We start from the raw sequence: 15,287 nt of genomic DNA on the forward strand, positions 1-15,287 counted from the left end.
GGTGTGAATTCACGCTTAGATTTTTGTCCATCTGATCATCTTATGCCACTTTCTTTGTTGACTTTCTGTTCAGTACGTCACGTGAACCTGCGTCTCTCTCCTGGTTCTACATTTAGATTCCCGTCTTGTCCTCACAAGCTGGCAGAATTTCAAACCATCACAATGGCAAATCAACAGATTTACCCCATTTCAGATTTCCTAACCTCTAGCAAACCTATTTTGAGGTTTTAAAACCTCATTTTAACCCCTTTTCTTAACTGCGAAAAGCAATAAAAATGGGTAACATTGGGACAGAATCTAAGGAGCTGTGCTGTGAACAAAAACATTTCAACGTTTCTGTAATAAAAGTTGAGGCGTTTATTAGATCTGCGTCACAGACCGATCATCTAACAGTTTATTCTCTACGCTCCGGCCACCCTATCACAGATTCTCTGTTTTCCTGCTTTTAGTATTTATTCAGAAACACTCAGCGGAGCCATCAGTCACACTCACTGTGGGAGCGCTGCCACTGAGCATTTTCTAATCTCTTAGTATTCATAAAAAGGTTAGAGGGCCATGAATGCATCACTGAAATGCACAAATTCCCTCCTATTTTTATCTGCCGTTCGAGGCTCATTTTAGAGATGATGCGAGGGAATGCGAGACAGCTGCAGCTCCAGCCTGAACTCTGTGAAGATTTAATTACATTATCGAGTCAAACTCTGAACGTCAAATGAAACAATCACACTGTCATTGATCACTCCAGTTCAGATTGAAATGGTTAACAGTGAGAGTAATGACTTGAGGGGAAGAGCTAATGGCAGACAGCAGAGCTCTTCAGTGAGGCTGTAAAACACTTCATCTAATCAGACTTGTCTTTCCCCTCCTGTTTGTGGAGCTGAAACAGTTTTTCTCGGTGATGGATGTTGACGGGTCTTTCTCATCCAGAAACAGTCTGCTTTGCAGAGACCGTCAGCTTCAGCCGGTGTGGCTGATCGCAGCTCTGCCAGGCGGCATGCCAGGCCCAGCGGCTGCAGATTTAAGCTGGAGGCGGTTCGTTCTGTTTACAGCTCAGATTAGCACCAATCTGTTCCACCATCCCACAGCTGTCACCCCTCAAACTCCAGAGCAGACAGAAAAATGAGACTGGGACCCAGAAACTGGCGGTAGCACCACATCCAGCCTGTCTGCGCGAGATTTACGTTCTGAAAGCAGTTCAGCGCTAATCAGACTGAATGTTTCTCTTTGTTTGAAGGACTGGCCTTTTTACACTCATTGTTCGTTTTGTAATCTATTGTTTCAGATACATGAGGATTTCTGAAGCCTGCTGTGACTGATGCTCTGAGGCTTTCTAGATAAAATGTTCTGGAAAGCTTGAGTAAGAGAATAAACCACCTAAAACACATGTCTGTACTGATTACCCTGCTTTTCTCCAGTGTTTTATAATCCCAGAGTTTGTTATAAGAGGCAATATAAGATGTCTGAGGATCATCACAACTCTTAAATGTGTCCGACAATGTTTAGGAGGCGATTACCCCGCTTCTTGGAAAAAAGCACCGTAATCGCCTCCTACTGTCAGCCTTGTAGTCTAAAAACATTCTCATCCAACTTCGCACAACATTGTTCTTGTTGGATTTAAACAGAAAGAAACACAGGAGTTGTCTTTTAGTGTTTTTCTGAGACGTGGATCTTAGTTGCTGCTTCCTCACCAGAGAGCCAAATTCATTGGTAGATTTTGTTCGTTTATCTAAGTTGTCTTCCAGTTCCAGTGTTAAATGTTTATCAGAATTTAAATTTATTGATCCTTGAGAGTGTGTTCTGGTATTTTTATGCCATTATTACCATTATATTACTTGAAAATGGTCTCAAAACTACAATGTTATCATTTATCGGACTAACTTCTGGAACAATTTATTGTCCAGCAACATTTGTTATCATGACAGGCCTAGATGACTTGATTGGGGGAATTTTTCTGCCATAATTTGAGAGCACACATTTTCAGTCTGAAAGCAGGATTTCATGTGTTTTGTTCTGAAAACTTTTAATGCTTGAACTCAAAATTCTTCTGGTCTCTTTCAAATATTCACTGTGCTTTCTCAAACCTGTCTAGTCACACTCAAAATGTGTCTCTGCTCGCTTGTGAATCATTTTGTGCTTGGAACGGAGAAGTACCGTTGCCTGGCAATCTCTTAGCCAATAGAGTGAAAGTATTCTGCCTGGTGCGTTTGCTTCCTTCTAGTGGGTGTGCCTGTGGGGCTACTATCATTCAATTGGCTGAGGTTGGCAGGCGACGGTACTTTTTCGTCCCAAGCGCAAGCACAAAATGAGCAGAGAGGTTTGCGAGTGGAGATTTGATCCGAGCAGAGTCAAGTTTTGAACGTGAGGAGAAAGGTTTGAGAAAGCACAGTGAATATTTGAAAGAGAGAAAAAGTTTGGAGTACAAGCAGAAAGACATAAAGTCTTGCTTTGAAACTGAAAATGTAAGTACAAGTGTTAAAACACATGAAATCCTGCTTTCAAATTGAAAATGTGTGTTCTCGAATGATGGCAGCAAAAGTCCCCCATAGACTTGGAGAGAATATGACGTGGTGGGAATATCACAGTCATAGTAACTTGACAAAGTTGTTCTTGGGTAGGACTAAGCTCTGAACCTCAAGCTGCAAATGGGCTAATGTGACTCGTAGTGTCAAAGAACTTGACGACAAACGCTACAAAAAGTTTAGTTCATTTAATTTAAATTGTCAGAATATGCAGAATGTCTGAGAAATACTGGAGGTTTCTGTGCCTCAACCATCAATTTCAGCCTTGCAGAAATGATGCCAACTAAACGACCCTGTGCAATCACTGTAATCTGGAGCACAGGTTCTGGTGCTCACAGCGGTTTGGATCCCATCAACTCAAGTTTTTTTGATTTATTTTCTTTGTTGACATTGTGACCTTTTGCCCTCTGCAGGTCCTGCGATCCCTGTTGGCGTGGACGTTCAGGTGGAGAGCTTAGACAGCATCTCTGAAGTTGACATGGTAAGAGTTGTTTTCCAGATTATTAGAGATTATACAATAAATCATTTAATCGCATGACAATTGAAAAGAAACTCAATAATTTTCATTTGGCTGATTTATTTTTATTTTTCTCTTTTCTCTCTTTTTACCAAAAACTGAATGATAAAAGTCTTCAGGCTGGTGCTTTGGTCCCAACTATCCCTTTTTTTGAAAGATAATTTTGTTTACTGAGACTTTATGATTCATTTTATTTGTTGTTTCTGTTGTTTTCTTTACTTATTTTGGATATTTCAAATATCTTCCAGTTCCATTGTTTGAATGTTCATTAGAATTTAAAGTTTATTGATAATTGAGAAGGTGTTCTTGCATTATTATGCCACTATTGCAATTATATTGCTAGAAAATGGTTTCAAAACAACAATATTATCTTTTATCACAATACGTTCTGAGACAATTTATAGTCTATTTGTGAACAGGATTGTATAGTTTGAATAAGTTTGAATTTAAGGACAGTTTTGGTGGTAGAGCTCCACCATTGTTGCTCACGTTGGTGGTTCAACCCCACCCTGTGGTCCCACCAGGACTTCACCATGACGCTGTACCTCCGACACTACTGGAAGGACGAGCGCCTGTCGTTCTCCAGCAGCACAAACAAGAGCATGACCTTCGATGGCCGCTTGGTGAAGAAGATCTGGGTGCCGGACGTCTTCTTCGTCCACTCCAAGAGGTCCTTCATCCACGACACGACAACAGACAACATTATGCTGCGTGTTTTTCCGGACGGACATGTCCTCTACAGTTTAAGGTCAGTGATGTCTCAGTGTTTTAATTTGGAGACCAGAAAGTGGATTTGTGGAGGAGGCGTTTTGCTCAAAGTTTGCAGACATTTAGCTCCTCATAACGGGAAAGTAATTCAGATTACACAAGTTTCTCTCAATGTTCACACAACAAACAACTTCTACCTTTTTTAGGTCAAGTTTTTCTGTAGTTGATCGTGTTCATTTCTGCACAACACTGTTTTTCCATTTCCTTTAATAGTTTACTTCATCCAGGGGCATTTAAACATTTCTTATTCATCTAAACTGAAGATGTTTGTTTTCCTGTAGTTTATTTTATTTCATTACCCCTTCACTCAGAGGTAAAACAAACTAAGGTAAATATTGCTATTAGATCTTCATTGTAAATATAAATTAACACTGAAATTCTGCAATTTGACTGCAGAAATAAAAAAACCTGTGTTTCCACCAAAGTGTCTTCAATTGTCCCATTCCTGGGTTTTGTTTGTGTTTAATCAATTTCCAGTGGGTTATTAATGTTCTACTGATCTTGTTGTATTTGGTTAATTTCTCCGTTATTGTTCTTCAGGTGTTGCTGTACTAGTTCATTTCTTTATGTTTCGTCTCTTATTTATTTTTTGTTATGTTCCTCATACTAAAATTTATTTCTCTTAGTTCAGTGTTTATCTTTCCTTTGGTTTTTGGTTTGTTTGAGCTTCTTTTCTGGTAAAAAGCTAACAGGTTTCCTTTGTTCATTACCAGATTATTTTATTCTCTGTTTTTGCAAGACCTGAAAGTTTCTTTTTGTATTTTTTGACCATTTAACACACTTCTTTACATCCGTAATCTCATTTTCTGCATACAGTTTCTTCTTTGCATATTTGATTTCTTATTGTAGTTTGTCAAACCTGTATTTAGGATTTTGTAGTTTGAGTGTTTTAAATGAGTGGTACATAAACTCTCTGACTTCTGGCTCATAAAATAACAGTAGAAGAGACTTGTTTTAATTGTCATAACATTTATAGCACAAAAATGCTATATTTATTATATTTAATTTATTTGCTTTGGTTTCAGAAAACATTTCTAGACTCCACTGTTGTTGATTTTAGGAACCATCTTTCTAAATAATTTTAAACTCAGTTTTGATTTTTGGTCCAGATTTAAGTTTTTCTGCATCAAACATGGCTGGTTGGATCTACAACCTCAATATGCCTTCATGACTCACAGGACCCATCAAAATCTCAGGCTGATTTTCTGAGATTGCAGAAAATTAAGGAAACTTTTTCCAATTTTAAAGCAATCATGATGCTGCTTTGCTTTTAGTCCGCACTGGCAATTTTTTTCTCCTTATTTCTGAGCTTCCCATGTGCACTCTCACTACATCCATCACGTAAGCAAGGCATGCTGCCAGAATGAAAATAAATCTTTAAAATTTTCCTGCAGAAAATTTGCTGTACGTATTTCTCCAAGAGACTGAACATGTTTTGGCTGCATGATAGTTTTCATCTGATGTAGGCGAGGTTGAAACCACAGAGACAGCTGAAAAGAGCGAAGATTTTACTCATTTAACATTCAGATTTCATGTTTTTTTTAAAGGAAGTAAAATCAAGCTAAGCTGTTAATGTTCAGTAAGACTTTCCAGCTTCTTATTTAATCACATTTGAGGTGTTCTGGGTCTCATCTTGAGCTGTTATCAGAAGATGTTTGTGCATGAGCTGTTTCTCATTCTCAACTTTCTAAAAGAATCATTAAATAATCGGCAGATGGGAGCGAAACAAAGCAATGGTGCATGATTGAAACCCACTTATTCACTGGGAACTTGTTGCACAAGCAAACTAACATTTCTTAGAGTTCATGGAGAACAGAAGGTTTCACTTTAATTTGAGAACTTGCTGTAACTAACATCTGCTTCCTCTTTGCATCTAAGAGCAGCTGCAGGTGTTTTTAGTGCTACACGAACCAGGACTGCAGATTAATATTCAGATTTTAATGGATGAAATCATACGGGAGATGTCACAACAAAACAGGTTGTACTTCTGTAGTTTAGAAAGTATTATAAATGAGCTGCAATCCTGAAAAGTTTACTTGTTCCCTCTGAACGTCTGCAGCAAACAAAGCTTCTGTTTAATATTTCAGCAACATGGAACATCTGCAGACGAGGAGGCGAGTCACGTCGCGGCTCAGACGTGTTCGGAGTTATGGCTTCAGTTTCTCCTATCAGGTTTTAACGAGCTGTGGATGTTAACATTAACTCGCTCCAGCAGTGCACAGAATATGTCTGGCAATTTATATTATTAGACATGTACTGTGAAAATCATCAGAGCTGTTGTTTTAGATGGGTGAATGGTTTTATTACACATAAAAAACAATCCTCTGAGTGGAGGAGTAGAGCTGTTTGCTTCCTCTTTGGTTTTAGGTTTTTGTTAAAGTCTTTAGGAAATGCTGCTTATATTTATTCTGGGATCCTTTGAATATACGTTCACCAGCCACTTAATTATGAGCACCTGTTAAAATGTTTAAAGGAGACCTATTATAGTTCCTTGAAGAGGTTAGGTCTGTGGGTTATACAAAAAATATTCATTACTTTATTTTGTTTGTTTTTGCAGAAAATCATTCTAAGATGAGATTTTAGTTTGCTCAGTTCTCCTTTCAGAATGAGCAGATTTAGGGACTGTACCTTTAAATCCAAATAAGCTGCTGCTAAAACCCAAACTTTTGCAATTGCATGTGAAAATGGCTGCAAACATGTGAGCAATTATACCACCATATATGTTTGAAAAGCATTAGTGAAGCCTCCTGCACAACCAACAAGAATGCAGCAAGTGGTTTTTGGATGGTAAGTCAACATCAAAACCCTTGATGTTTCCAGCAGCCATTGTGCAGAGCATACAGCAGTAAAACCAGCTGACCACACTTGCTAGGGCTCCACTTGGGTTGCCAGGTGACGACACAGTGCCCGTCGATAGTGACTCAGCAATCCAGAGGTTTTTGAAAAGGAGTGTTATATTTTTCTGCAGATCAGTTTGCACTGTTTCAACAACTCTAGCCGAGCGGTTGATGGACTCGTGCACTGCTGAGCACATCTGTCAGATAAAACGTCGTTATCATCGGAAACCGGTTCGCTTTTTTTTTTTTTTTTTTTTTACATTTGAAACTTAATTGTTTCAAATGAATTTTCCAGAACTTAATTGTTTAAATACAGTTTTTAGAGTATTCTCTAAAAAGTCTAAAAACTAAATTGATTTGGATGATTTTAATATATTGAGATGGATAAACTTAGTAAATTGAGTTGAATGAGCATAAAAACTTAAGGTGGATAAACTTAATTGAATTATTGTTACCAGTTGAATCAATTCAATTAAGCTGGTTCAGCTACTTTCTTTTTACAGTGTAGGTAACAGGCGTGGCTTGGCTGGGGTTGCTAGGTAACGGCAGTGCGACGTTACTTTCTTAAGGCTTTTAAAACTATTCATTTTCCAAACTCCAAAAAATATTAATTTGTTAACAACAAAACGTCTGGGTGTTTTTTTTTAAGCACTTGGACTATTTTTAGAAGCAGTTGACACCCAAACGGAAGTAGTAAAAACACATAAAATGCGATTTTTAAATATTAAAATTACTTTAACACAAATTGTAAATAAGCCAATCACGTAGCAGCGACTCCAAACATTCACAGATGACTTGCTAAAGTTCAAAATGAGCATCATAAAGGGGAAAACGGCGAGAGACTTGGAGCCTTTAATTGTTGAGCTGCTGTAGAAACTGGCAGGAGTGTTTCAGAAACAGCCGACCTGCCTAATTAGACCTCCACCGTCACCAGATATAGATCCAACACAGCACCTTTGGGATGTGGTGGAACAGCAGCTCCCCATGATGGATGTACAGCCAACAAATCTGCAGCCACTGTTTTTATGTTAGCATGAACTGAAATCTCAGAGGTGTGTGTCAGGCATCTCATTGAACCTTTGCCACAAAGAACGAAGGAAGTTATGAAGCAAAAGTTTGTAGCTGAATATTTGGCTGGTGGGTGAAGATGATGTAGAGTTGTCATCTTAGTTAGGAAATGTTCCCCTCTGGATTCGAATGAGTGATTTGCTCATAAACGTTTAAAGCCTTTAGTGGCAGCTTAGCTTATACAACAAGGCAAAGAAGTAAAAAAATCCCCCATTTGATTTAGTGATTCTGAACTAATCAATTTTGTGTGGATAGATACTCAAAAATTCTGTGTTAACCTTGAGTACCTTGAAAGGCCTTTCAGATCACAGGTAAAATATTTCTGAGCTGCTTTGTTGACTTTTTATCAGATTACAGAAAAACTAAAACACTGCAAAAGTATTAATAACCTCAAATCATCCCAGGTTTGTTCATCTTTCAGCCACAACCTGTATTTCTATTGCGATTTCATGTGACAGACCAACACAAAGTTGTGCATTTGTGAATGGGATACATGGCTTAACTTTCTTTTTTTACACAAAAAAACTGAAAAGTGTGGCGTGTAGCTACAGCTTTTGCTACAGCTGCTGGGATTTTGGTATGAGTACAAGTTTAGCACATAATTGTCTGAAATTTTCTATTGTTCTTTAGAAAGTATTTTAAACTCAGTTAGAATGTAAGGAACAGATTCGTAATCTGATTTACGGATGGACTTTGTCTAGGCCACGAGTCTGCAACCTTTATAACCCGAAGAACCATTTTGTCCTCGGGTCAGGCAAATAAACAAACAAAAAAAAACGTTTTTAGGGTAACAACTGTCATATGACTTTTCTTTTAACATCTTATAAATGTAGACACATATCTACAAATATCAACTTTCCTAAAATTACAACTTTTAGGAAAGTTGCAATTTTTAAAAACCAACCATTGTAGCTCTACTTTTAGGATTTAAAATAAAGATAGACATATTTTGCAAAAAGAGGATGGATATTTATTTATTTTTTTGCAGGGTAGAAATGGTGTAAAAATAAAAAAGCACATAAATTCCAACCCCATAACAAGAAAAACAGATATATAAAATATTATTAGGTCTTTTAGTATAATTATTTGTAGAAATTCAATGGAGATGTTGCAGGAAAATAATTTAAAAATGGTTAAAACCTGCATTTGTTAATACATCTATATTTAAATATAAGCTTTTTTAAAATAATTTTTTTGCCAACGTTATTAGACGGTTACCATGGGCCTCTTGGCTGCTTCTCTGACTAAAGCCTGTAAGTTTAGATTATTTGCCATAATTTGTTTTGCTGTACTCTTTCCATTTCTATGTGTTGGATTGAACCCTGATGTTCAAAGATTGTAGAATCTCTTTTTAACCAAAAACTGCTTTAAGCTTCTCCTCACCTTCCTGTCCGCTGTTCTCCCTGGACTTTATGATTCTGTTTCTTCACCGATGTTCTCTGACATAAAGAGCAGAGGTGAAAATGAGTGGCAGTTTCTCCACAGGAAGTTAGGATTAAACATAAAAAGAAAGATCTATAAAGGTTTAGGCTTTTGGAGATGTGGATGAGCACTGAGAAATATTTCTGTGTGAAACAACGATGAAGGACATCTTTGAGTGTCTGCAGTTTTAAAGTAAGAATGATTCAGAAAACCTGATGTAATTAGTGTGCAGAAACGTCCTGAGGCAGCCCTGCAGGAGGAACCGTCTTCTCAGGCAGAGGATCCTCAGAGAAAAAGGTCCAGAAATGAAACGTGAAGCTGCACTTCATAAAGCAGCTGAACGAAATCACAGTTTTCCAGACACAAACTCTTCCCAGCTCCGCCCGCTCCAGCACAAATCATCCTGTTTAATTAAAGATTTCAGGGGAACGTAACCTCATTCAAGTTGATCAATTTTAGTCGAGTCCATACAAAAAGTTATTTATTTGAAAGTGTTGAGGATTCTGGATTGCAAAGACGTTTCTCCATTTCTGCTCAAGCAAACCTGCAAACCGAAGAAACATTTTGAACATTTATAAAACTGATTTCACTGGTGAAAAATAAAATGTGCTCTGATGACACCATGTTTCTTCAATAGGCTAAGAAATAAAACGCTTTTGTTTTTGTTGATAAGGGAGAAAAAACGAAATATGATGAGAATGACACTTCAGATTAATTTAAGAATTTTGTTTTAAAGTCTTAACCAAATGTCTTATTTGCATCATAACTTATGATGTCAAAATGTCTTTGCTATTTAGATTAACTAAACAAAATGTATCAAGTTATTTTAGGTTTGTAATACTTAAATTGCAAAATGTAACTTGTTTTATTGCGCACCATTTGTAAAGTCACACAGTAACTAATTAATAAGTAATATTTTGCTTTATTTAGCCTGTCATAGAGAAAAAATGTGGGCGTTTATATTCAAAGTCATGTTTTCACCATGTTATTCATTCATTCATGATGTCAGAGTTCCAAACCAAAAATTTAACTCACTAGCTAAATATTTAGTTTGCAAGCTAAATGTTTAAATTTCAAATTAAATATTTAGCTTGCAATTTAAATAAGTTAACAGGCGAAATGTTTAGTTTGGAAATTAAATATTTAGTTCTTAAACTAAATATCTACTTTTTAACTAAATCTTTAGTTTGCAAACTTAATATGCAAATAAATATGTAGTTTACAAACTAGTATTTAATTTAATTTGCATATATTTACAGACTAAATGTTTAGTTGTTAAACTAAATATTTTAAGTCTTTAGTTTGCAAACTGAATATGCAAACTAAACATTTAGTTTACAAACTAAATATGCAAACTAAATATATAGTTTACAAACTAGTATTTAGTTTTAATTTGCAAATATTTAGTTTGGAAACTATATATTTAGCTCCGAGCTAAATGTTTAAGTCGACGCTGAATATTTAGTTTTCAAACAAAATTTTTGGTCCGAAACTAAAAATGTATTTTGATAACAAAATATTTATTTCCAAAGTAAATATTTTCCAAACTTAACATTTGATTTTCAAACTAAACATTTATTTTCCAAACAAAATATTTAGCTCTCTAACTAAATATTTAATTTGAAAACTAAATTTAGTTTATAACTTTGACTTTTATAAATGTATGAGTAATTCCTTTGATAAATGTGCACATTTTTTTTCCTTTTACAGGCTAAATAAATCTAAGTTATTTTTTTTATGTGTAACTTTTCAAACTCGCGCCCCATAATCACTTGTTTTTATGTTTATATCTTTTTTTGAGGTAATTGGTTCGCATAGATTGAAGAAAACCACCTATCTGTTTACAGTTTGGAGTTGTTCTGTTGATGGTTTTCCCGCTGCACAGATCCACTTCAACAATTTACCGAGCGCATTAAACCTGCAGAAGTTTCCACGCACAATAGCTCACAAATAACGCTGCGCCCTGCGGATCGGCAGGAGAAAAGTGCCGGCATTCAGCTTCCCAGTTGCCATCGTAACTGTTGCTATGGGAACGGATCCACAGGTTATCGACCTGTGAAGAAGGGGAGAAATTTGACAGACGTCTGGGGAAAACGGCGAGGTGTGAAGGGGAAGCTCTGATGACGCTTCAGGTTCGGTTTCTCCGCTGCTCCGGATCCGTTCAGGGCCTCCAGCTGCCCCGCTGCGTGACGGGAAATCTGTCCCAGTTTCGACAGGCAGCAGAAATCAGATGAGTTAAAGATCAATAAGTGGCAAAGCGATGAGCTGAGTGTGTTTACAGTCCACGGTGGAAATCTGCTGAATATTAATTTCATCTTGTCAGGATTTAACTTCAGAGAAACGAACAGCAGGACTCCGTCCGGGGCTCCGTTAACTGTTACTCTGCTTAAATGCTGCTGCTGAGACTTTTATTAACTAAACGTGTTTCCAGCTGAGCGGGAACTGATGCATTTTGAGCGACTGGGGGGAAGCGCCCCCTATGGGACAATTAGAGGAATGCATTAAATGATCTTCAAAAGTAACATAAATTAAAAAATAAAACATTTTTTTATGCCATTGCTTCATATCGGTTCATTTGACATTTCATTTTAGTGCAGTTTATTGTGATTTTATGTGAAAGTTGTTTAGGATTGTAAGTTATATAGTTTTCTACATAAAAAATGTAAATAATAGATGCTTTTCTGCATCTTTATCCAGTCCTGTTTATTTTGATACCTTTAAAAATTCAATGCAAGACCTCAGAGATTATTTCCAGAACATTACTGAACAAACGGCATCAGCAAGAAACATATTGGACAGAAATTTTTATTGAAAATCTGTTTCAAGACTTGAAATTTGGTGTTTACAGAGACTCTCCGTCTGAGTTTGAGCTGCTTTACAAAAATGAATGGGTAAAAATCTAAGTCTCTAGATGTTGAAGATGGTAGACAGCTGCAGCTGGAACTGCTTGATTCAGGAATATCACTGATCTTTGTGTTTATTGCATACAACACTGGGGTTTTTCAACTGTTTTAGGGTAAGTTTGATGTGCTGAATCTAAAAATCACATTGGTTTTGCTCAATCAGGTGAACTTTCTGCACTACGGAGCAACATGAGCATCAAAATGCATGACTTGTTCTCACATCTGGATTGGTTTCCTGATAATCTGAGATCAATGAGTGATGAGCAGGAGGAGAGATGAAGACGTAATGTTCAATTTATATGCACTCACCCTTATCAGTGTTTATTATTCAACTTACAGAAATAATTTAATTAACATTTAATTAATACACTCTGTTAGAAAACATTTTTTTTCTCCTAAAGCCTTAATATGTTAACAAAAATTAACTGACAATGTCACTAAAATGTAATAAATTTAGTCCGAAGATTGGAATCCTCTAAATAGAGTAAAAACATGATCGAGAAAAATGGATGCCTATTAGTAGCCTATTAGCTGCAAAATAGTAATAATTCAGTTGAAGAAACATAGACAACTTCCAAAAATATATTTTGTAATCATGATAAACTATAAAAGAATAGAATAGAAATGTCCTTTATTGTCCCTCAATGGGGGAATTTTTGTGCAACAGCAGCAAAGTGACAGGCAATAACAGGAAATAGTGTCACAAAATTATAAAAACATCTAAAAACAGAATAAAGTGTAAAATACTAAAAATTTGTAATTATACAAAATACTCCAGTCCAGAGGAATGTGCAACTGAATTGGTCAAATTAAAGATTTACAAAATGTTCGTGTCTCTTTGAGCTTTAAAAGAAAAAACTATCTACAATTATTGACAATAAAAATACTGTGTAGTAGTATTGTGAGTGAAATTTGTGGTTATGATGTGACAAAATATTCCGAAAGAAATATGATTTTTTGGGGGGATATTCTGACGTTTGCATCTGCATATAAAGTTTCTCTGAGATTTTGCCTCCTGCCTGAGTTTCTGCTGCTGTTTGTGTCTGTGCAGAGTGACGGTGACGGCGGCCTGTAACATGGACTTCAGCCGGTTTCCTCTGGACTCTCAGACCTGCTCGCTGGAGCTGGAGAGCTGTGAGTAAACGGGTTCGGTTCTGTCACTCTGAAGATGAAACATGATTTTAATTATCAGAACACAGTGAGAGAAAAATGGCCTTCATTTCATTATCAACAAAGCAATTAAGTGCTTTTCTGCTAAACTCGACGTGGAGCCAAAGCAACAAGGTCTTCTGACAACAAACAGGTGAAAAAGTGGAACCTTTGAATACTATTTAATTTGTTTCAATTTGCATTTCAAAGCAGTTTTTTCCGTTAAAAACAACAGAAATTGACAGCACTTATTCTAACTCACTCACCCTCATATCATTCATAACAATCAGAGTCAGTCTCTTTTGGCACAATAGAGGTTTGTTTTTGAATAATATTGCTAGAAGCATTTTTTATTGTCTAATCTATTAAGATAATAAATAATAAAGATAAAAAGCTGTGAATTTATCACCTGTAGCTGAAATGATTGAGATGACAGAGAGGTGAAGGAAGTTTGTAATTTCTAAAGTGTTACTTTAAAGGTGCAGTTGGTAGCTTTTAGAAAAATTAATTTTTACATATTTGTTAAAACTGTTATAATATCAAACAGGAAGTTTATAAAACTCCTCTGCTTCCTCTCTGTGTCTGCAGAATTACAGTTCTCAGTCAAAAACAACCAATCAGAGCCAGGAGGAAAATCTTAGCGCTGCCAATCAGCTTGTATGTGCGCTGCTCACACACTCCTCTGCATAGCATTTACTGTCCTTCATTTCCAAGATTTTCAGTGTGCTGCAGGTGTGCTAATGGAGGAGAAACAAGCTAATATTACAGGAAAACTGATAATTTAAGCCTTCCAGACCGAGCGCAGCGCCAACAATCCAGTCAAATTTGCAGCACCGTAACGCCGCGACACTTTGCGCTATCTGAAAAATTCCAACGGTTTCTGCATGGGGAGACGCTGCGCTTTCCAGCTGATATCAGGTTATTACGGTAATTTCACCGTAATAACAGGGAGTGAAATTAATCTAAAGGATACTCTTTAATAGACAGTAAATTGCAAAAATAACTTGCTAGATATTAAAAGTTCCAGTTGTTATGGATAAATGGGTGAAAATATTTACTCACAGGACATTTAGAGAACTGCGTACATTTAAAATAAGCAAAAATATCCAGGCAGAGATTTGAAATTTAGGTCATAAAATTATTTATTTGTAAGTTGGGGTTTAAATATATACATAAATAACATTTTCCAAGTCTTGCTCAGCTTTCTTGAAGTTTGCTTTGTTAATAAAATGTGAAAGTCAATAAAAATACTACCGGTGCACCTGCATTCACAAATCCCTTCATGCCTCATGTTCATGAATGTTTTATTGTTTTAACCTGGCTGGATTTGATCCGTCTGCCGTTTAATATTTCGTGCTGCCTGGCCGCTTTTCAAACCTCGAGCACCTTCCTCTCGGCGCGTCGCTGATTATGACTTCAGGGATTCATCGCTGGGTTTTCTCCAGCATTAGGGGATTTTGATCTGGGCCCATCACCCAACACAACGCCCACAAGTTTCAGCAGTACTGGCATCGCTCTCATCACGGTGTACAGAAGAGCCGGATGAACCCGCGTTACTCTCTGCAGGCTTCCAATTAGGAGGAAATCTGTTTATAGACATTTCTGCCTGCGTTTCAAAATGTCAGGAAAATGTGCCAAAACATTGTCATTGCACAATTCAGCAATGCTGTGAGTCAACAGCTTTGTTCGCTGAAGCTGTGTACCTTTCACCCTCATTGCACTCCAGAGGTGAACACCTTCAATAACCTGGAATAATATTTACAGATTTACTGTTTTTGCTTCTTTTTTCTTTCAATCAGACTAACTGAATCTGAGCAAATACATTTTTTCAGCAAATTTTATTTATTAAAGAATGAAAACTAAACTAAACCAGTCTTACCTTGAGTAAAAAAAAATTGTAATTGCCCCCTAACCTTATAATGGTTGTGCCAACAACTTAGTTAACGAGAACTGGCACAGACATACGCTTTTTTTCTCACATTCTGAAGTTAAATCAGACTGAACTTTTCTTATTTTAGCTTAGTTGGAGTTACCAAAATTTTCTCTATTTGCTAGATGATAGAAAATTTAGTGTAAACAATTTTTAGAGATGTTTTTTTGTAAT

At 36.6% G+C, this 15,287-nt stretch overlaps 1 protein-coding gene across 1 annotated transcript in view; it reads left to right on the plus strand.

Moving 5' to 3' along the window:
* The window catches only part of gabrr2a (gamma-aminobutyric acid type A receptor subunit rho2a), a 40,008-nt gene that overhangs the window by 16,546 nt on the left and 8,175 nt on the right, over positions 1-15,287 (plus strand). The window contains exons 3-5 of the mRNA XM_032547919.1: positions 2,933-3,000; positions 3,561-3,784; positions 13,086-13,168. Of these exons, the coding sequence (XP_032403810.1) occupies positions 2,933-3,000; positions 3,561-3,784; positions 13,086-13,168 (375 nt within the window). The remainder of the gene's footprint in view (positions 1-2,932; positions 3,001-3,560; positions 3,785-13,085; positions 13,169-15,287) is intronic.

The sequence above is a fragment of the Xiphophorus hellerii genome, chromosome 19, assembly GCF_003331165.1.
Source record: "Xiphophorus hellerii strain 12219 chromosome 19, Xiphophorus_hellerii-4.1, whole genome shotgun sequence".
Taxonomy (NCBI): Eukaryota; Metazoa; Chordata; class Actinopteri; order Cyprinodontiformes; family Poeciliidae; genus Xiphophorus; species Xiphophorus hellerii.